At 39.2% G+C, this 21,680-nt stretch overlaps 2 protein-coding genes across 2 annotated transcripts in view; one reads left to right on the top strand and one right to left on the bottom strand.

The window, feature by feature from the left end:
• LOC133649132 (myozenin-2-like) overlaps positions 1 to 2,442 on the top strand; it is a 44,623-nt gene extending 42,181 nt beyond the window's left edge. The window contains exon 6 of the mRNA XM_062045939.1: positions 1,955 to 2,442. Within this exon, the coding sequence (XP_061901923.1) occupies positions 1,955 to 2,138 (184 nt within the window). The 3' untranslated portion in view covers positions 2,139 to 2,442. The remainder of the gene's footprint in view (positions 1 to 1,954) is intronic.
• Positions 2,267 to 15,092, bottom strand: rbm22 (RNA binding motif protein 22). The gene is made up of 11 exons (XM_062045938.1): positions 14,967 to 15,092; positions 12,462 to 12,515; positions 10,807 to 10,836; positions 10,575 to 10,707; positions 10,398 to 10,498; positions 3,806 to 3,978; positions 3,461 to 3,661; positions 3,233 to 3,397; positions 3,062 to 3,144; positions 2,846 to 2,974; positions 2,267 to 2,717 (listed from the first exon to the last, which is right to left on the bottom strand). The coding sequence occupies exons 1-11, from the start codon at positions 15,018 to 15,020 to the stop codon at positions 2,560 to 2,562; spliced, it is 1,281 nt and encodes a 426-aa protein (XP_061901922.1). The 5' UTR covers positions 15,021 to 15,092; the 3' UTR covers positions 2,267 to 2,559.
• Positions 15,093 to 21,680: the final 6,588 nt, after the last annotated feature.

The raw sequence follows: 21,680 nt of genomic DNA on the forward strand, positions 1-21,680 counted from the left end.
CAAGTGCACCGTAAATCACATTTTTGGACCCCAGTGTTATATGTTTGCTAGCAAGGTTAAAGGCCTACTGAAATGAATTTTTTTTATTTAAACGGGGATAGCAGATCCATTCTATGTGTCATACTTGATCATTTCGCGATATTGCCATATTTTTGCTGAAAGGATTTAGTATAGAACAACGACGACAAAGATCGCAACTTTTGGTATCTGATAAAAAAAAGCCTTGCCTATACCGGAAGTAGCGTGACGTAGTCAGTTGTTCGCCTCCTCATATTTTCCTATTGTTTTCAACGCAGCTAGAGCAATTCGGACCGAGAAAGCGACGATTACCCAATTAATTTGAGCGAAGATGAAAGATTTGTGGATGAGGAACGTTAGAGCGACGGACTTGAAAGCAGTGCAAGACATATCTTTTTTTTGCTCTGACCGTAACTTAGGTACAAGCTGGCTCATTGGATTCCACACTTTCTCCTTTTTCTATTGTGGATCACGGATTTGTATTTCAAACCACCTGGGATACTATATCCTCTTGAAAATGAGAGTCGAGAACGCGAAATGGACATTCACAGTGACTTTTATCTCCACGACAATACATCGGCGAAGCTCTTTAGCTACTGAACTAACGTGATAGCATCTGGCTCAAATGCAGATAGAAACAAAATAAATAAATCCCTGATTGGAAGGATAGACAGAAGATCAACAATACTATTAAACCATGTACATGTAACTACACGGTTAATAATTCTCAGCCTGGCAAAGCTTAACAATGCTGTTGCTAACGACGCTGAAGCTAACTTAGCAACCGGACCTCACAGAGCTATGATAAAAACATTAGCGCTCCACCTACGCCAGCCAGCCCTCATCTGCTCATCAACACCCGTGCTCACCTGCGTTCCAGCGATCGACGGCGCGACGAAGGACTTCACCCGATCACAGATGCGGTTGGCGGCTAGCATCGGCTAGCGTGTCTGCTATCCAAGTAAGTCCTCCTGGTTGTGTTGCTACAGCCAGCCGCTAATACACCGATCCCACCTACAACTTTATTCTTTGCGGTCTCCATTGTTCATTAAACAAATTGCAAAAGATTCACCAACACAGATGTCCAGAATACTGTGGAATTATGAAATGAAAACAGAGCTATTTTGTATTGGATACAATGGGCTACCGATACTCCTGTTTCACTGGCTACGTCACGCGCATACGTCATCATAATTTTCAACCGGAAGTTTAGCGGGAAATTCAAAATGTCACTTTATTAGTTAACCCGGCCGTATTGGCATGTGTTGCAATGTTAAGATGTCATCATTGATATATAAACTATCAGACTGCGTGGTCTGTAGTAGTGGCTTTCAGTAGGCCTTTAAAACGTGTTTACGGTGGTCCAAGGTCCTCTATAGAACAGGAGCACTCGTGTTTTTTTTTAGAAATTTGCTGCAAAAATGTTTCTCTCCCAAGTTTTAAACTGAGCACGGGCCACCAGTTGAATAGCACTGCTGTATACACTGTTTCCAGGGATGTACCGCATAAAATGCCATTCTAAGATCATCAATTAATACATCATTTTTTTCCACTAGCTGGTGATTTTAAAAAATCTACAGCAAATTGTCTCATCACAAAACTGTGGTTAATACTTAAAGCATGAATTTACAAAGTGACAAAATATTTAGGCCTTGGTGGAGGTTGTCTATTCCCTCTCAGTGGATGACATCACTTGTTTTCTACCAGCCAGTCTGAAAATGAGCCTCCTCTAGATCTATTTACCCCCCACCCAGGATTTTGATGAAATTATGAAACCTCTATCTTAACAGACAGAGCAGCTGGTGATGTAAAAGAGGTTGAGTCATCTTGGACGCCCTGTGGGTCTCCCCTTTTATCCGACCTTCAATTGAATTAAAAAAAAAAGGTCCACAGAGATAATGACTCCATTAAAAAACGTTTCTCTTTTGTCTTGCAGGTCTCCCAAGCCTTTTGGAGGTGGAGTGGCTAGCAAGAGAGTGATACCTGTTTTTGGCTTTGAGGCCGTCGAATCCCAGAACCTACCTGGTGCCGCTACGGACCGCATGTGTCAACGGCCTAATTTCAACAGAGCGCCCGCAGGATGGGGAGGTCATCCCTGTCCTGAATCGAATGACTTATGAAAAAGAACCAGTCAGCTTCAGACTACCATGCTGCTCTAACAAAGAAATTAAGAGTTATTTTCACAGCGGCGTGCAGGATGTCACAGAATTATCAAGATGCGTAAAGATGATCAGTTCAACGCTACATGTTTCTGTCACGTTTGGTTTATTTATATACACTGGGGCTATCATCTTAATAGGAGAAAATAATATTCAAAGAAAAACAACTCTTAATAAACTATGTCATTAAGCTGTTGGATATTAAAAGTTTAACAAAAAACCTTGACAGACTGCACTGATTCAGTCCATGTGCAAGTGACAAAATACATCTTGATAATATGCTGCATGTTGTATTTACAACAGGTTTCAGGGGGGGGGGCCCTTTGGCAGCAAGTGTGGAAAAAAAGTGGAAAGACAACCAACCACAGTTTGAGCCTAGCAGCTAATCGCCCTGCCGTGCACCGTGTGCAGCATGGGCACCCATCCGCTGAGGGTCCTGGGAGGGGTAGTGGATTTGACCCGGAGGTCTCATACTCATGGGTGGAGGAGGCATGGGGGGAACCATGGGACCCATGGGGTGAAACATCGGGGGAACAAAACCTAGACAAAAAATACAACACAGCATTACGTATTTATTTAATGTAGGATTAATTTGATCACATTTAATTAACAACAACAACAACACAAGCAAGAAGGAACTTTTGTATCATTATTGGTTTGGAGTTTACCTGGAGGCGGCGGGTTGAGGCCTGGCGGTGGGGGCAGAGTAAGGTTCATGATAGCCGGAGGTGCGCTCGGGTCCAAGTTGAAATAGTTTGCTGGAGCCTCTTCATCCAGAGGAGGTGGTGGAGGTAGTGCTGCACCCAGAACAAAAGTTCAGTGATGATGTGTCAGATATAGACAGATTGAACACACCGTGATGGAGTGTACTCATTTCAACTCACCTCCTGGTAGTCCCGGGACAGGATCGAGTCTGGTACCCATCTCGCTGACACCTTCGCCCTCCTTTCCTCTCGCCGCCTGAGACCTACAAAGACAAATGATTTATGTTTAACAAACATTTCATATGACAATCTACCCGTGTACACGCCTTTTACATACTAATGACGTCTTACCTTCCCCACTTGACAGTGAGCCTCTGCCCGTTGACGATAAGCTTGTTGAATGACTTCTCGGCAGCCATTTCTGCAGCCTGCCGTGTGGCAAACTGGATGAAAGCACACTGCTGCCTTTGCACTATTGTAATGGTGCGGATTTCACCAAACTGGTAGAAGAAACCCCTAAAAAAAACAGAGATTGTCAACACCTAAAATACGAAATAAATCTTTCCCATAAATGCTCACTTAAGATCTCCATCTGTGACACTTTCACCCAAACCCCCAATGTAGAGGGTGCTGATGGACTTGTCGTCTGGCGGGTCTAGCCTGGGCATGGCAGAGGCCCGCTTCAGCAACTTGTCAGCAACGGGATCGTTAATACCATAATAACGGTCCTTGATGTTCTGATCTGCAAGTGGGTCATCAGGATCTGTGGGCTTCTCATGCCTGTGAAAAAACAATAACAGGGTGAATTTTGTAGAATACATGTAATTGCCTGATGCAGTTATTAATTCAAAAATGTAAGTAAAAGTCATGCTTTGGGCCTCATAGAATAAAACATTGTAGGTTTGTGTGTGAAGTGTTACTCACCTGTAGGGACACTCCTCCCCTCTCCTACACTCTCCCTTCACCCAAAACGAGCAGATATGTGGACGGTTCCTCTTGTAGTACGGCGTAGTCCGAGCCAGTTTCAGCAGCATGTCACTAGAGCTGGTTGCCTTGCCAACCTGGCCTCCGGGCCGTGTGCCCTCCGAATTGGCTAGCTGGGAACAAACACGGCCACAAAGACACATGAGGGACCAATCGGTAGACTTGAGTAAGCAAGGCTGTTTAATTTCACCAAGGACATTCCACAAATCGTAAACACTCTCGCAGGAACCACAAAGTTTACTGATGTCATTAAATGAGACTACTGTACACTATTCAAGCTGTATTCTTAAGTCCCAAACATACTCGGGCGGAATGTAAACACAGAGGTACGCGTGTACTCAAAGCGGACGTCCGCATTCGTGTCACACAAAACACAGCTTATCTTGCGTTTTTCACATTGACCTGATATACATGTGACACTGATCTGCATTTTACCACCAAAGTATATGATTATACTTTAATCAGGCCAACAAAGAATGAATTAAAGGTATTCCATGACTCACTTCTGACTATCCAATTCCTCATTGCCATTTAATGCTTGGACATAGCACCGACGGTCTCTGCTTTGCAAAACGAGCAGGTAGACCGCTCCAAGGAAAATAAAAACAACGTGCAGGGACTGTGGCAAATGTAGTGTTTTATGGAAATTTCACAAAAAAAACTGTAAAAGCAGCAGTGCACACGACAATGGTAGCTCTGAGAACGGCTGACATTCTGGGATGAGTCTGCCCACAATACGCTGAGTTTATGAGCATCTTCCAGAATCACTTGGTTATACAGCAAGGTGGGAGTAAGCGGTGCAGTCTTTCCAATATATACATAATAAAGAGAAGGAGTTTAGATTAGAAATGGATATTCTTAGCATTTTGAGTATCTATTACAGATGTGAATCTTACAATAACTCATGATGTTTATTGGGGTGGTCATTTGATTTAAAATCGATTATTGATTCAAAACGATTCTCGCAATATATTATTTGGTGTACAAATAGTATAAATCCTTTTCAAAACAGGTTACTTAAGTGAAAAATCTATTTTATCGATGAATTAGAGTTTTTTTGTTGCAGACAATTTAAAACATTTATTAAATGGTTTTCTCTGCGTGCTCCAGCATACTTTTTTTGCCCCCAGTAGCTTCCTTAGTGGAGATTCATACACCTAGCAAAACATGGCTAATGCCAACGAGAGCAAGATGTTTGTTCCAAAGAAAAGAAAAGTGTTGCCAGTAGTTTGGTCCTGCGCTAACCGGCGCGTTACGAATGACTCCGCGCTGCAAAGTTTGTTTAAAAAAGGCAGCAGAACAACAAATTCATTCTAGCATCTGGAACACAAGCCTACAGCTAAATGGGGGAAAATGCAACGCTTTACGAGGCAAACAAGACGACAACAACAAACAAACTCCGGCTAAAAAGCAGATTACTGTGGTGGAATCAATAACACCAGCTATGTATGATAAAAAAAAAGCACAGTGGAGAACGATCACTAAAGCAGTTGTTATGCATGTCCCTAAAGATGTGGTGCACATACAAACCTCGTTTCCATATGAGTTGGGAAATTGTTAGATGTAAATATAAACGGAATACAATGATTTGCAAATCATTTTCAAGCCATATTCAGTTGAATATGCTACAAAGACAACATATTTCATGTTCAAACTGATAAACTTTTTTTTTTGCAAATAAACATTAACTTTATAATTTGATGGCAGCAACACGTGACAAAGAAGTTGGGAAAGGTGGCAATAAATACTGATAAAGTTGAGGAATGCTCATCAAACACTTATTTGGAACATCTCACAGGTGAACAGGCTAATTGGGAACAGGTGGGTGCCATGATTGGGTATAAAAGTAGATTCCATGAAATGCTCAGTCATTCACAAACAAGGATGGGGCGAGGGTCACCACTTTGTCAACAAATGCCTGAGCAAATTGTTGAACAGTTTAAGAAAAACCTTTCTCAAGCAGCTATTGCAAGGAATTTAGGGATTTCACCATCTACGCTCCGTAATATCATCAAAGGGTTCAGAGAATGTGGAGAAATCACTGCACGTAAGCAGCTAAGCCCGGGACCTACGCTCCCTCAGGCTGTACTGCATCAACAAGTGACATCAGTGCGTAAAGGATATCACCACATGGGCTCAGGAACACTTCAGAAACCCACTGTCAGTAACTACAGTTGGTCGCTACATCTGTAAGTGCAAGTTAAAACTCTCCTATGCAAGGCGAAAACCGTTTATCAACAACACCCAGAAACGCCGTCGGCTTCGCTGGGCCTGAGCTCATCTAAGATGGACTGATACAAAGTGGAAAAGTGTTCTGTGGTCTGACGAGTCCACATTTCAAATTGTTTTTGGAAACTGTGGACGTCGTGTCCTCCGGACCAAAGAGGAAAAGAACCATCCGGATTGTTATAGGCGCAAAGTTGAAAAGCCAGCATCTGTGATGGTATGGGGGTGTATTAGTGCCCAAGACATGGGTAACTTACACATCTGTGAAGGCGCCATTAGTGCTGAAAGGTACATACAGGTTTTGGAGCAACATATGTTGCCATCCAAGCAACGTTACCATGGACGCCCCTGCTTATTTCAGCAAGACAATGCCAAGCCACGTGTTACATCAACGTGGCTTCAAAGTAAAAGAGTGCGGGTACTAGACTGGCCTGCCTGTAGTCCAGACCTGTCTCCCATTGAAAATGTGTGGCACCTAAAATAGCAGAAGGGAGACCCCCGGACTGTTGAACAACTTAAGCTGTACATCAAGCAAGAATGGGAAATAATTCCACTTCAAAAATGTTTCTCCTCAGTTCCCAAACCTTTACTGAGTGTTGTTAAAAGGAAAGGCCATGTAACACAGTGGTGAACATGCCCTTCCCCAACTACTTTGGCACGTGTTGCAGCCATGATTATGATTTGCAAAAAAAAAATTAGGTTTATGAGTTTGAACATCAAATATCTTGTCTTTGTAGTGCATTCAATGGAATATGGGTTGAAAATGATTTGCAAATCATTGTATTCCGTTTATATTTACATCTAACACAATTTCCCAACTCATATGGAAACGGGGTTTGTACAATGAAAAAGCCTGCGTTCATCCACTTACTCTAACTATAGTCCTCTCAACATTTTACTGGATTATATATATACTACATTTTTATTTACATATGTGTGTTATTCAAGACAGAAGTTTTAAGTTTACACTTTATTCATCTCAATGTTGGAGATGTTTTATTATTTGCATGCAATGCTACATTTTTGTTAACAGAAGTATTTTCCTTCAATGAAAAAGTATTGTCTCCCAGAGGAAGCATTCAATTTAGTTATTTTGAAAATTATTCCAAAAAAAGTAAAATTTGTATCTGAACAAAAAAAATAAAATTATACGAATTAGAATTTTGCTCAGAGTAAGATGTAGTGCAGACCTGGGCACTTAGTTTGACTCGGGGGCCACATTGAAAGAAAACACACACACAAATAAAAAGCTGTAAAAATCTGCTGTACATTATGTGTGCTTGGGTCCCTTTTTTTTAGGAACACTAATACCAAAACTTACAATAATGTCTGATTGAATGCTAAAAACTTTATGTCAGACCACCTAAAAAAACAGAATGGAGTTTTTGTTTTTTACTGAATGACACACCCAGGCTGTACGTAAAAATAAAGAACGTGGGATTCACATTATTAATTATGAACGATAAAACACTAAATATTTACAACATATGAATGTTACTCCTCAGACCACCTCTTGGATCGACATTGTTTACAATCAAGCAAAATGCAACAAAAATGTAAAACAGCAAAATTTAAACACAAAGAGTAAAAAAAAACACCTACAATCTGATACAATATCACTTTTCTGCAGAACTTTGTTGTAAAAATCTGTATCCAAGTCTGTCGCTGATGTTGTAAACAAACCCCGCCCACTCTGCTTGGTACCTTGTCTGCCGAGAGCAGCTATGACGTAATAACCCGTATATCACTCAAAAGTGCAGAATCCAACCATTGAAATACTTTCTATAGTTCAAGACTTACGGTAATTTGACAACAGCGCTGCGCATCATTTCGATGTTACAGGTCTAAAAGGCCGTATTTTGCCCATGTCTGATGGAGGGTATGCAGTGTCATATCAAACTGCTACATTTTTTTTTAAAAATAAAATAAAAACTAGTTTCAAATTATCTCTGTTTTATCTATGTATTTATTGGTTTCTTTAAAAAGTAGGGGAACAAAATCTGAAAAAAAGTTGCAAATGGAATTTTTTCTGAAAAAATTCAGACATTTTATTTTTAGACCATAACGCCATGTCTACTGCTGATGTCTACTGCTGATGTATGCTGTTTACACGGAGCAAGTAAGTGCAGAGATGGCCTAAAAATATATATATAATTTTTTTTTTAAATGGTATTTATAAAAAAAAAGAAGAATATAATATTCAAACAATGCAGCAACACTGCTTGCGATAGATATGAATGGGTAGATAGATACGATACACGTGTTTAACCTGCAGGCATTCCGTTGTTTTAGAAGGCATGCATATTAATGCCTGCTTGCTAAGTAGGGACCTTAACTATTTCATCATTTAGCAGGCAGCTACATTTATCATTTATGTAGTCTTCCATGTATATTATATATCTATGTGGTGCATACCCACATCTAAAAACCTGAAAGTACGCAGTAGAATGTACTATAATTAACGAAGGATGAGTGGCCGTGCCAGCAACCCGAGGGTTCCTGGTTCGATCCCCAGCTTCTACCAACATCGTCACGTCCGTTGTGTCCTTGAGCAAGACACTTCACCCTCGCTCCTGATGGGTCGTGATTAGCGCCTTGCATGGCAGCTCCCGCCATCAGTGTGTGAATGGGTGAATGTGGAAATAGTGTCAAAGCGCTTTGAGTACTTTGAAGGTAGAAAAGCGCTATACAAGTATAACCCATTCACCATTTAATTTTATACATACCATTACTAAGTACATATAACAAGTATATCATATATAATAGCAATAAATTAAGTTGCATAAATAAATGGATTTATAATCGAATCGTAGTTCCTGACTTATAATCGTATTGTGAGAGTCCCACCGCTACAAAGCACAGTAACTCTAAAGCAGGGGTGTCCAAACTTTTTCCAATGAGGGCCAAACAGGGAAAAATTAAAGCATGCGGAGGCCATTTTGATATTTTTCATTTTCAAACCATAACAAAATATATGGATTTTTTTTTTTTTTTTTACCTTTAGGGCTCCCAGGGACCATAAAGGGTCTAAGTCATTAAAATGTTAAAAACAAGTCAAATTATAATTTATTTATTTTTATTTAACGCTTACAGTAAATCAACTTCAGGTTGGTGTAAAGTTAAATAAAATAAAAAAAGGTTTTATGCCTTTTCTGTCAAAGACAACTTTGTTTTTTTATAATAAAACTGAAATATGCAGTATTTCCCCCACTGCTCAAAACATTCAGAAAGCAATGTTTGATGTGAAGTACTTAGAGCCTTAAAAAGATCAATAATGCATATGCATAATGCATTATTATGCATAGTGTCCTATGCAGTCAATTGATTTTAATTAATTATTATTTTTGAGTAATCACAGTGAAAAGATAAATAAAATCCCATTAAATATAGTTGGGATCCAAAAGGTGCCCCACTCATAAAGTGATACATTTTTATGTTATTTTTTTTAATTTTCAACACTTAAGTTACGAGATCAACTTCAGATATATCTGTTGATTTTACGTTTGAACTATTATTTTGTTTGTTTTATGCTCTTTTGTCAAAGAAAATGTTGATGTTTTTGTATGGCAACTACACAATATTTTGTGCAATATTTTCCACATAAAACGTATAAAGTGAAATATTTAAAAAAAATAATTGGAGCCTTGAATAGGTCAATAATTCATTATAACATTGATTATTTAAATTTTTTTTGAGCAATGGCAAAAAAAGAAAAATAAAGATAGACAAAAGAAACAAAAAACAGCCTGCATGGCAGCTTTTTGTCAACATTGCAACTTTTTCTAGTTAGATTTCACCTCATTCCACTTTTTTTAATGTTTTTTTTAATTTTTGCAATAGCATTTCCAGAATGTGTGGCGGGCCGGTAAACAATTAGCTGCGGGCCGCCAATGGCCCCCGGGCCGCACTTTGGACACCCCTGCTCTAAAGTTAGCATGTGTTTTCTTGTTTGTAATTTAAGCCATCTATCATCAAATGGTACGATGCTGCAGCCATGACGACAAATACGTTTGACAAATGAGAGCGCAGCTGTGGTTTTCCACTAATATGATTAACTTGTCACAGATAGTACTAGCAGCACAACTGAGCAAACCTGAGACATGACCAGGGAAAAAGAATCCTGCACCGTTCTATTGATTTCTATTGCTGTGCCTAATAGATAGCTATTATATTTAGAACTTTATAAATAAATAATTTGTACACTTATAAAAGTACCATTGGATGAAATAGTAAGAACAAGTAGTGTTTTATAGTGCCCTTATCAAATGATATGATCTCAAAACACAACTGTAATTCAATCAAATACCTCTCTCTCCATGTTCTGTGTGTAGTACTCTTTATTCACATCTGACCGAGGAATGTCATCTTTAATGGCGAGGCCAGTGTCTCGAACCTGGATGGGCAAACCTGTCAACAAAACAAAGGCGGTCAGAGGTAACTCACAAGTTTGATGACATAAACCAGGGAGAAATCCAACACCTACCATACTCCAGGTCCAGCAGGCATGTCTGACAAACATTCTTCATTTTACTGCAAGTCTGACAGACTTCGGTTTTCTTGAAACGCATCCGCGTCCCCGGACACCAGCGGAACACAGTGAAGGGTCGAGCGCAGATCTGTTGGAAGCACATAAAATTGTTAATACCAGGAAGGTAATGTTACATGTTTGCTCTACATTGTGTTTGGTTCTTGTCGTGGTTTGGTGCAAAACATACCTTGCATTCTTTCCCATACTTCTCTTTGGTCTAAAGACAAAAAACATATTAAAAAATGTGAAGCAACACATGTTAAAGGGGAACTGCATTTTATTTTTCCTATCGTTCACAGTCCTTATGAGAGACATGACAACAAATGTATTTTTTAATGCATTCTAACTCGTAAATAAAAATCTGCTTACGCCCATAAAACCCAATAATAAAAACATCCAAAAACCGCCTACAATACTTCATTTACATTTAATTACTTGAATATTAACCAAGTATATAAAAATGGGACCCATTACCTCCCTGCTTGGCACTCAGCATCAAGGGTTGGAATTGGGGGTTAAATCAACAAAAATGATTCCCTGGCGCGGCCACCGCTGCTGCCCAATGCTCCCCTCACCTCCCAGGGGCTGAACAAGGGGATGGGTCAAATGCAGAGGACAAATTTCACCACACCTAGTGTGTGTGTGACAATCATTGGTACTTTAAAGGCCTACTGAAATGAATTTTTTTTATTTAAACAGGGATAGCAGATCTATTCTATGTGTCATACTTGATCATTTCGCGATATTGCCATATTTTTGCTGAAAGGATTTAGTATAGAACAACGACGATAAAGATCGCAACTTCATCTGAATGGGACTATAACAAGATTCTATCAGTCGGCATTCTAAGGACAGCAGACATTGCACAGTAAGTGATGTTCTATTGTGTTTGTTGGTTCTCATGAAGTCTGCAGTGAGTGTCAATCAGTGATGTTGTTGGGGGAAAAAAAGTGAACGTCGCGATGCGTTTTTGATACTAATCCTTAAAGTGAGCAAAATACGTAAATATTCAAAAACATTTTATAAATGTGCCCGTTACTACATTACATATATACTTACAGCATGTACAGTACAGGCCAAAAGTTTGGACACACCTTCTCATTCAACGAGTTTCTTTATTTTCGTGCCAATTTACATTGTAGATTGTCACTGAAGGCATCAAAACTGAATGAACACATGTGGAGTTATGTACTTAACAAAAAAGGTGAAATAACTGAAAACATGTTTTGTATTCTAGTTTCTTCAAAATAGCCACCCTTTGCTCTGATTACTTTTTTTGCACACTCTTGGCATTCTCCCTGTAAGCTTCAAGAGGTAGTCACCTGAAATGGTTTTCACTTCACAGGTGTGCAGCTCATGGAGAGAATGCCAAGAGTGTACAAAGCAGTAATCAGAGCAAGGGGTGGCTATTTTGAAGAAACTAGAATACAAAACATGTTTTCAGGTATTTCACCTTTTTTTGTTAAGTACATAACTCCACATGTGTTCATTCATAGTCTGGATGCCGTCAGTGACAATCTACAATGTAAATAGTCATGAACATAAAAAAAACACATTGAATGAGGATAAGGTGTGTCCAAACTTTTGGCCTGTACTGTATATAAAACCTTAATGGAGGTGTTTGGATTTTTTTTAAGGGCTTTGTTGGCAGAGCGACTCCCATAAGCTATAATGTAGGCAGACTTTAGATTGCATTTATTTAAAATTTAGAATGCATAAAAAAATAAAAAATGTTTTGTCTTACGTAAGGATCGTGACTGATAGGCTAAATTGTAGTACAATGTGCAGTTCCCCTTTAAAGCGTACAAATTGTTATACAATTAAACACATGACTTGACTTACCATACGAATGTAAGGGTTTTCTCCTAAACATGTCTGACACAGAATTGGGAAATCCTGCAATAAGAATATGTTATACATTTATTATATGGTTAAATCGGCAAAGTTAAGCATCATCGTTCCTGCTATTTGAAACATATATTTATCCAAAACCCATCCATCCATTTTCTACAGCTTGTCCCTTAAGTTCCTATTAACCCTTGTGTAATGTTCATTATGTTGTTACTCAGCCAGCGTTTGTGGGTCTGATGGACCCGTTGCATTTTGTGGCTTTTAATGCCTCACAAACACTCTTTATGTTAAAATACCGAACAGATGTTTACCTTATCCCAATAAACATTTGTTCAGTATTTTAACATAAAAGTGTTTGATTGTGAGGCATTAAAAGCCACAAAATGCAACGGGTCCATCAGACCCACAAATGCTAGCTGAGTAACAAAAATATGAACGTTGCACAGAAAATTTCTCTGCCAGTTTCTGCATCCCACAGGAATTCTTCTTTTGTGTTTCTGCACCTGCGGTTCCCACTAGTGACGGGTTGATGAGGCGTCAATGAAGCGTTTTGACACATTGCAAAACTGTATTGATACTGTGTCGATACTGTGTCACTAAATACTGACATCTGCTGGACATTAAAAATCCCTACAGGCAACCTATGGACTGACTCAACTGACACTGATTTTATGACCTAGTATATACAATAATATAAACCAAGTCATTGTATTTCATTTAGGATTATTTCATATCTTCATTTATAAATAAATGATAAATGGGTTGTACTTGTATAGCGCTTTTCTACCTTCAAGGTACTCAAAGCGCTTTGACAGTATTTCCACATTTACCCATTCACACACACATTCACACACTGATGGCGGGAGCTGCCATGCAAGGCGCTAACCAGCAGCCATCAGAGGCAAAGGGTGAAGTGTCTTGCCCAAGGACACAACGGACATGACTAGGAAGGTAGAAGGTGGGAAATGAACCCCAGTAACCAGCAACACTCCAATTGCTGGCACAGCCTCTCTACCAACTTCGCCACGCCGTCCGATTTAAATAAAAATATATTTTTATCTTTTTTAGATACAGTCAATAAATAATGTGAACATGTATCATAACATGGAAATCTAAGAGAACGTGTTGTGAATGAGGATGCTTGTGGACTGGGAATTTATTTGTATTTTTTTTACACATTTTTATTAAAAAAAAAACAGTTTTTCCAACGTATTAAATTCTAGACAATTTCTCTTCTTAGTTATTATTTCTCCGGCTGTAGAAAAGACCCGCTCACAGGGCACAGAGGAGGCGTCAGTGCGACACAGTTCGCGTATCGGTCATGTGACCGAAACAGCTCACGATTGGTCACGTGACTTTCTAAAAGCGGTACGCGCACCGACACAGGGTTTTGCTCTATGAGCTCGACGCATGCGCCGAATGCATCAGTGTTGCCGGACCCATCACTAGTTCCCAAACAAAGTTGCAACATTGTTTGTCAACACTGTCTGCTCTCATTTTCTCGCACATTTGACCCTTTGATGTTCTGGGTACCTACACTCTGTCCTCCTCCTGTCTAGGCCTGCTGTGTGTGTGTGTGGGTGTATGTGTGTGTGTGGTACACAGAACATCAATTTCCACACTTCTATTAGCCCTATTAGTCCAGTGGACCCGGACTTCTTATATGTAATAGAAATGTGTAGAAGGGGTGTATGGTGTGTGGTCATTAAATATGTATTCTGATATATGTTCTTCACAGAAAATGAGCCAAAGTCAGTGAGTCTCAGTTTGAAAAATTCATTAATTGTATCATTTTTCTTTGAATAAAAAATGAAAACTGGTCCCCGCCTTCCGTCCGATTGTAGCTGAGATAGGCTCCAGCGCCCCCCGCGCCCCCGAAGGGAATAAGCGGTAGTAAATGGATGGACGGATGGTCCCACAGACCCGAACACCACACAAGGGTTCAAATGCCCCCTGTACATGTGTGTACATTTGACCAACTATGCCATCGAGTTTTTGAACCAACTCTACACAATGTGAAGGTGCAGCTTTTAAATGACAAATGTTAAACATTACTGCTCTCTGAAAAACACTTTATTCCGACACAAGTGCAGTAATACTGTAAAACGTGTGTTGTTTTACACCTGATGAATACAGCCTGCTAATGCTAAGCTAGTCCGGGCATTAGCTAGTTAGCCTACAAATGATAAAACTACGAGTTTATTTTCAGTGCAGCTTCGCGTAAACGATCGCTCTCTGGTGTGTCTACATAGTTAATCGTACCTAAACCTTGAAATGCTTTCCACCATGCAAACGTTCATAAGATTAGGGAAAAGGGAGAGAGCGCCCACGTTACTGGCTAACACTAGCGGTTAGCGTGCTAATGCTAACTGGCCGAGAAACATACAGTGTCCTATTTGGGGTAAACAGAGCAGATTTGACGGCAGTATCACTCCCCCCATTTTTACCTCCTATGACAAAGTATGTAGCTTGGTAAATAATGATGAATAAACGTACCGCGTCTTCCCAGTTCTGTCTGTTGTAGGTGTTGGAGCCAAGGGACGTCGCCATTTTGCGAAATGTGATGTCAGACCCGCCATGCACCGCGGCAGTCCCTCTTTCCGCCTCAGGGGGTCGCTGTTTTTCAATAACCCAAGTGGAGCTGTCCATAACAAATTGATTGATTGAATTATTAAAACTTTTATTAGTAGATTGCACAGTACAGTACATATTCCGTACAAGTGACCACTAAATGGTAACACCCGAATAGGTTTTTCAACTTGTTTAAGTCGGGGTCCACTTAAATTGATTCATGATACAGATATATACTATCAGCATAATACAGTCATCACACAGGATAATCATCAGAGTATATACATTGAATTATTTACATAATGTACAATATTTACAATCCGGGGGGTGGGATGAGGAGGGTTTAGTTGATATCAGCACTTCAGTCATCAACAATTGCATCATCAGAGAAATGGACATTGAAACAGTGTAGGACTGACTTGGTAAGATATGTACAGCAAGCAGAGAACATAGTGAGTTTAGAAAGCATAAGAACAAGTATATACATTTGATTATTTACATTTGGTTATTTACAATCCGGGGAGGTGGGATGTGGAAGGGGGAAGGTGTTAGTCAAGGGTTGAGGTTGACTGGAGGTGTTGTTTTATTGCGGTTTTGAAGGAGGATAGAGATGCACTTTCTTTTACACCTGTTGGGAGTGCATTCCACATTGATGTGGCATAGAAGGAGAATGAGTTAAGACCTTTGTTAGATCGGAATCTGGGTTTAATGTGGTTAGTGGAGCTCCCCTGGTGTTGTGGTTATGGCGGTCATTTACGTTAAGGAAGTAGTTTGACATGTACTTCGGTATCAGGGAGGTGTAGCGGATTTTATAGACTAGGCTCAGTGCAAGTTGTTTAACTCTGTCCTCCACCTTGAGCCAGCCCACTTTGGAGAAGTGGGTAGGAGTGAGGTGGGATCTGGGGTGGAGGTCTAGAAGTAACCTGACTAGCTTGTTCTGGGATGTTTGGAGTTTAGATTTGAGGGTTTTGGAGGTGCTAGGGTACCAGGAGGTGCATGCGTAATCGAAAAAGGGTTGAATGAGAGTTCCCGCTGGAATCTTCAAGGTGCTTTTGTTGACCGGAGAGGAGAATCTGTAGAGAAATCTCGTTCGTTGGTTGACCTTTTTGATTACCCTGGTTGCCATTTTGTCACAGGAAAGATTAGCCTCTAGAATGGAACCTAGGTAGGTGACCTCATCTTTCCTGGTGATAACAATGTCACCCACTTTTATAGTGAAGTCACTGACTTTTTTTAGATTGATTTGGGACCCAAATAGGATGGATTCCGTTTTACCCAAGTGTATGGATAGGGTATTGTCAGCGAGCCAGGTGCAAATACTGAGGAGTTCAGCACTGAGGACTTTTTCCACCTGTGACTTGTTCTTGGCGGATACCAGCAGGGCCGAGTCATCCGCAAACAAGAACAATTCACAGTCGCATGCCGATGACATGTCATTTACGTATATTAGGAACAGTAAAGGCCCATGAAGTGAAGTGAAGTCATCAATCAATCAATCAATCAATCAATCAATCAAACTTTGTCTATACAGCATTTTTCATACACAGGAAAGTGGCGACACAAAGTGCTTTGCAGATTTTTTTTTAAAAAGAAAAAGAGAAGAGAAAAAACCACACGCAGCACTATTGACAATAACAAAACATGGCATGGCACTGAGGATTGATTGGAGCAGTGTTTGAGCCAAGGCACATTTTTTTCATAAAATAATACGGAGGCACACCACCAGCAGAAAAGGTTAAAAAATGAAACTCCACCAGGTCGTCGTGTAGGGGTGTGGGGAAAAAACAGATTCGAATTCGAATCGCGATTCTCACGTTGTGCGATTCAGAACCGATTCTCATTTCTCTATAAGGATTATTCATAAAGTAGATGACTTAGAACACACTAACATATTATTCATTAATTCGGGTTTATTGAAACTACAGGAGCTAGTAAAGTTACAGACATGATGTGTCATGTTTAAGGCTAAAAGCAAAACATTACCAGCAAATTTACAACAAATGTTTGTCATCACTTGTGAGAATGAAGAGCATAGAAGAAAAGGTCATTTCCAACATTAGTATTCAAGGACAACTTTAAAACAAATGTGTATATCAGTTAAACTATGGAATTCTCTTTACAATGAGATAAAAGATTGTAAAAATATATTCCAATTGAAAAAAATATATAAAGACAGAACAATAAAATCATATGCACAGCCATAAGTGTTTACATTTTGCTTTATATTTATTATTTTACTTATTTTTTGCCTGGTTTTGTATTTGTTTTGTATCATCCCGTGAGGTGTATATTACTTTTTTCTTTTTTCGGTTTGTACTTCATGAAGTTTTGCACTTGTGTTTTTTTGTGTGTTTTTTTTGTTTGTTTTCGTTATATTTGGATGTAATTGTTGGTTCACATATCATTAAGTAAGACTATGTATTATGTTGAAGGGGGCAGGAAAATATGAGATTTTTCTTCATCCTGCTCCTTCTCAGGCATTGGTGTGTAACTGAATAATTGTGTTATAATTGTCTATCAAAGATGCACATCAATGAAGGAGATGAATAAAAATGAAATGAAATGAAAAAATTGTAAAAAATCTATTTATTTTATTATTATTTTTTCCATTTATATTTATTTATTTATTTTATTTTATTTTTAATTAATCAATCCGACAAAACAATACACAGCAGTACCATAACAATGCAATCCAATTCCAAAAGCAAAGCCGAGCCAGCAACACTCAGAAGTGCAATAAACACAACAATTGAGAGGAGACACAAACACCACACACAACAATTGAGAGGAGACACAAACCCCACACACAACAATTGAGAGGAGACACAAACACCACACACAACAATTGAGAGGAGACACAAACACCACACACAACAATTGAGAGGAGACACAAACACCACACACAACAATTGAGAGGAGACACAAACACCACACACAACAATTGAGAGGAGACACAAACACCACACACAACAATTGAGAGGAGACACAAACACCACACACAACAATTGAGAGGAGACACAAACACCACACACAACAATTGAGAGGAGACACAAACACCACACACAACAATTGAGAGGAGACACAAACACCACACACAACAATTGAGAGGAGACACAAACACCACACACAACAATTGAGAGGAGACACAAACACCACACACAACAATTGAGAGGAGACACAAACACCACACACAACAATTGAGAGGAGACACAAACACCACACACAACAATTGAGAGGAGACACAAACACCACACACAACAATTGAGAGGAGACACAAACACCACACACAACAATTGAGAGGAGACACAAACACACAAAAGTAGTGAAACAAAAATGAATATTATCAACAACAGTATCAATATTAGTTACAATTTCAACATAGCAGTGATTAAAAATCCCTCATTGACATTATCATTAGACATTTATAAAAAAGAACAATAGTGTGACAGTGGCTTACACTTGCATCACATCTCATAAGCTTGACAACACACTGTGTCCAATATTTTCACAAAGATAAAATAAGTCATATTTTTGCTTCATTTAATAGTTGAAACAAATGTACATTATTGCAATCAGTTGATAAAACATTGTCCTTTACAATTATAAAATCTACTACTCTGCTTGCATGTCAGCAGACTGGGGTAGATCCTGCTCAAATCTATGTATTCCATCAATAGACAATCCTTTTCAATCGGGAAAATATCGTTTTTGAATCGAGAATCATGTTGAATTGGAAAAAAAATCGATTTTGAATCGAATCGTGACCCCAAGAATCGATATTGAATCGAATCGTGGGACACCCAAAGATTCGCAGCCCTACGTCGTGCCTTATTTTGAGTTTGTTGTTGTTTCCTGTGTGTCGTGCTTTAGTTCCTGTCTTGCGCTGTTATTTTGGTGACTCTTCCTGTTTTGTTGGTGTTCTCCTGTAGCAGCTTCACGCCTTCCTTTGAGTGCTATTGCCCGCACCTGCTTTGTTTTCGCAATCAAGACTATTGAAGTTGTGCGTACGCTATCCTTCTTTGTGTGGACATTGTTGATTGTCATGTCATGTACGGGATGTGCTTTGTGGACGCCGTCTTTGCTCCACACGCTGTAAGTTTTTGCTGTCGTCCAGCATTCTGTTTTTGTTGACTTTGTAGCCAGTTCAGTTTTACTTTTGTATTTTCATAGCTATCCCTAGGCTTCAGTGCCTTTTCCTAGCGGGACTTGCCTTTTGTTCATTTTTGGTTTAAGCGTTACATACCTTTTTACCTGCACACTGTGCTCTGCATATTGGGATCACGACAAACCATCCTCGACGCGTTCCCACTTTTACAAAGCAATGAACTACCTGCTGCCACCTACTGGTATGGAGTATTACATGGTGGCCCTGCCAAGCTCCACACAGCACAGGCACTAGACAACGGCACATTATTATGATTATTGATTTGCAAAAAATATTTTTTGGACCAATTAGGTGATTTTGCATAATTTCCCACGGCACACTAGACAATATCTCACGGCACAGTGGTTGAAAATCACTGGATTGGAGAATAATGAAAATTAACGCTACCTAAAAAATAGTAGACTTTTAAAGTCATTTTGATAGTAGGCTATTATAGCTAATAGAGACACTTACATCATGTGTTGTCTGCATTATAACACTTATATAAGACTTTTAAAGTCATTTTGATAGTAGGCTAATATAGACACTTACATCATGTGTTGCCTTCATTATAACACTTATATAAGACTTTTAAAGTAATTTTGATAGTAGGCTATTATAGCTAATAGAGACACTTACATCATGTGTTGTCTTCATTATAACACTTATATAAGACTTCCATCCATCCATTTTCTACCGCTTGTCCCTTTTGAGGTCGCGGGTGGTCGCTGGAGCCTATCTCAGCTGCATTCGGGCGGAAGGCGGGGTACACCCTGGACAAGTCACCACCTCATCGCAGTATATAAGACTTTTAAAGTCATTTTGATAGTAGGCCAATATAGCTAATATAGACACTTACATCATGTGTTGTCTTCATTATAACACTTATATAAGACTTTTAAAGTCATTTTGATAGTAGGCTAATATAGACACTTACATCATGTGTTGCCTTCATTATAACACTTATATAAGACTTTTAAAGTCATTTGGATAGTAGGCTAATATAGACACTTACATCATGTGTTGTCTTCATTATAACACTTATATAAGACTTTTAAAGTCATTTTGATAGTAGGCTAATATAGACACTTACATCATGTGTTGTCTTCATTATAACACTTATATAAGACTTTTAAAGTCATTTTGATAGTAGGCTAATATAGCTAATATAGACACTTACATCATGTGTTGCCTTCATTATAACACTTATATAAGACTTTTAAAGTCATTTGGATAGTAGGCCAATATAGCTAATATAGACACTTACATCATGTGTTGCCTTCATTATAACACTTATATAAGAGTTTTGTGGCTCCAGACAGATTTGTTTTGTTGTATTTTTGGTCCAATATGGCTCTTTCAACATTTTGGGTTGCCAAACCCTGGTCTATGCCGTCCTGAGGCTGCCTGACTAGATATTCCACAGGTGGGGGTCATATTGTCCACAGTAAATGTCACCTCACCGTGAGTTTTTGCTCTGGTATTTTGTTGAGATAAAAGTTTGGCGCCAAAGGACGGCGGGATCTGCCAGGGTTGATAAGGTAAAAAGCAGGTCAGATAAAAAAGAAGGCTCAACGGCATTAAGACATTTAAAAACTCATTAATATCGACCCTGAAGCGGACATAAGTCATGTAATGTTTTAAATATTGTTATGTCGTTTTCTCCAAAACACTAAAAAAAACATAATTTTGATATTAAGTACAAACCCCGTTTCCATATGAGTTGGGAAATGGTGTTAGATGTAAATATAAACGGAATACAATGATTTGCAAATCCTTTTCAAGCCATATTCAGTTGAATATGCTACAAAGACAACATATTTCATGTTCAAACTCATAAACATTTTTTTTTTGCAAATAATCATTAACTTTATAATTTGATGGCAGCAACACGTGACAAAGAAGTTGGGAAAGGTGGCAATAAATACTGATAAAGTTGAGGAATGCTCATCAAACACTTATTTGGAACATCCCACAGGTGAACAGGCTAATTGGGAACAGGTGGGTGCCATGATTGGCTATAAAAGTAGATTCCATGAAATGCTCAGTCATTCACAAACAAGGATGGGGCGAGGGTCACCACTTTGTCAACAAATGCCTGAGCAAATTGTTGAACAGTTTAAGAAAAACCTTTCTCAAGCAGCTATTGCAAGGAATTTAGGGATTTCACCATCTACGCTCCGTAATATCATCAAAGGGTTCAGAGAATGTGGAGAAATCACTGCACGTAAGCAGCTAAGCCCGTGACCTTCCATCCCTCAGGCTGTACTGCATCAACAAGCCACATCAGTGTGTAAAGGATATCACCACATGGAACACTTCAGAAACCCACTGTCAGTAACTACAGTTGGTCGCTACATCTGTAAGTGCAAGTTAAAACTCTCCTACGCAAGGCGAAAACCGTTTATCAACAACACCCAGAAACGCCGTCAGCTTTGCTGGGCCTGAGCTCATCTAAGATGGACTGATACAAAGTGGAAAAGTGTTCTGTGGTC

This window comes from Entelurus aequoreus, linkage group LG04 (genome assembly GCF_033978785.1).
Source record: "Entelurus aequoreus isolate RoL-2023_Sb linkage group LG04, RoL_Eaeq_v1.1, whole genome shotgun sequence".
NCBI classification, from domain to species: Eukaryota; Metazoa; Chordata; class Actinopteri; order Syngnathiformes; family Syngnathidae; genus Entelurus; species Entelurus aequoreus.

Excerpts from the sequence above, each read along its gene's own strand:
- rbm22 (XM_062045938.1), bottom strand. The coding sequence starts at position 15,020 with ATGGCGACGTCCCTTGGCTCCAACACCTACAACAGACAGAACTGGGAA. Across the intron at positions 3,398-3,460 it reads GTCACAGATGGAGATCTTAA|GGGTTTCTTCTACCAGTTTG; the intron begins GTGAGCATTTAT and ends TGTTTTTTTTAG. Across the intron at positions 2,975-3,061 it reads TGTCCCGGGACTACCAGGAG|CACTACCTCCACCACCTCCT; the intron begins GTGAGTTGAAAT and ends TTCTGGGTGCAG.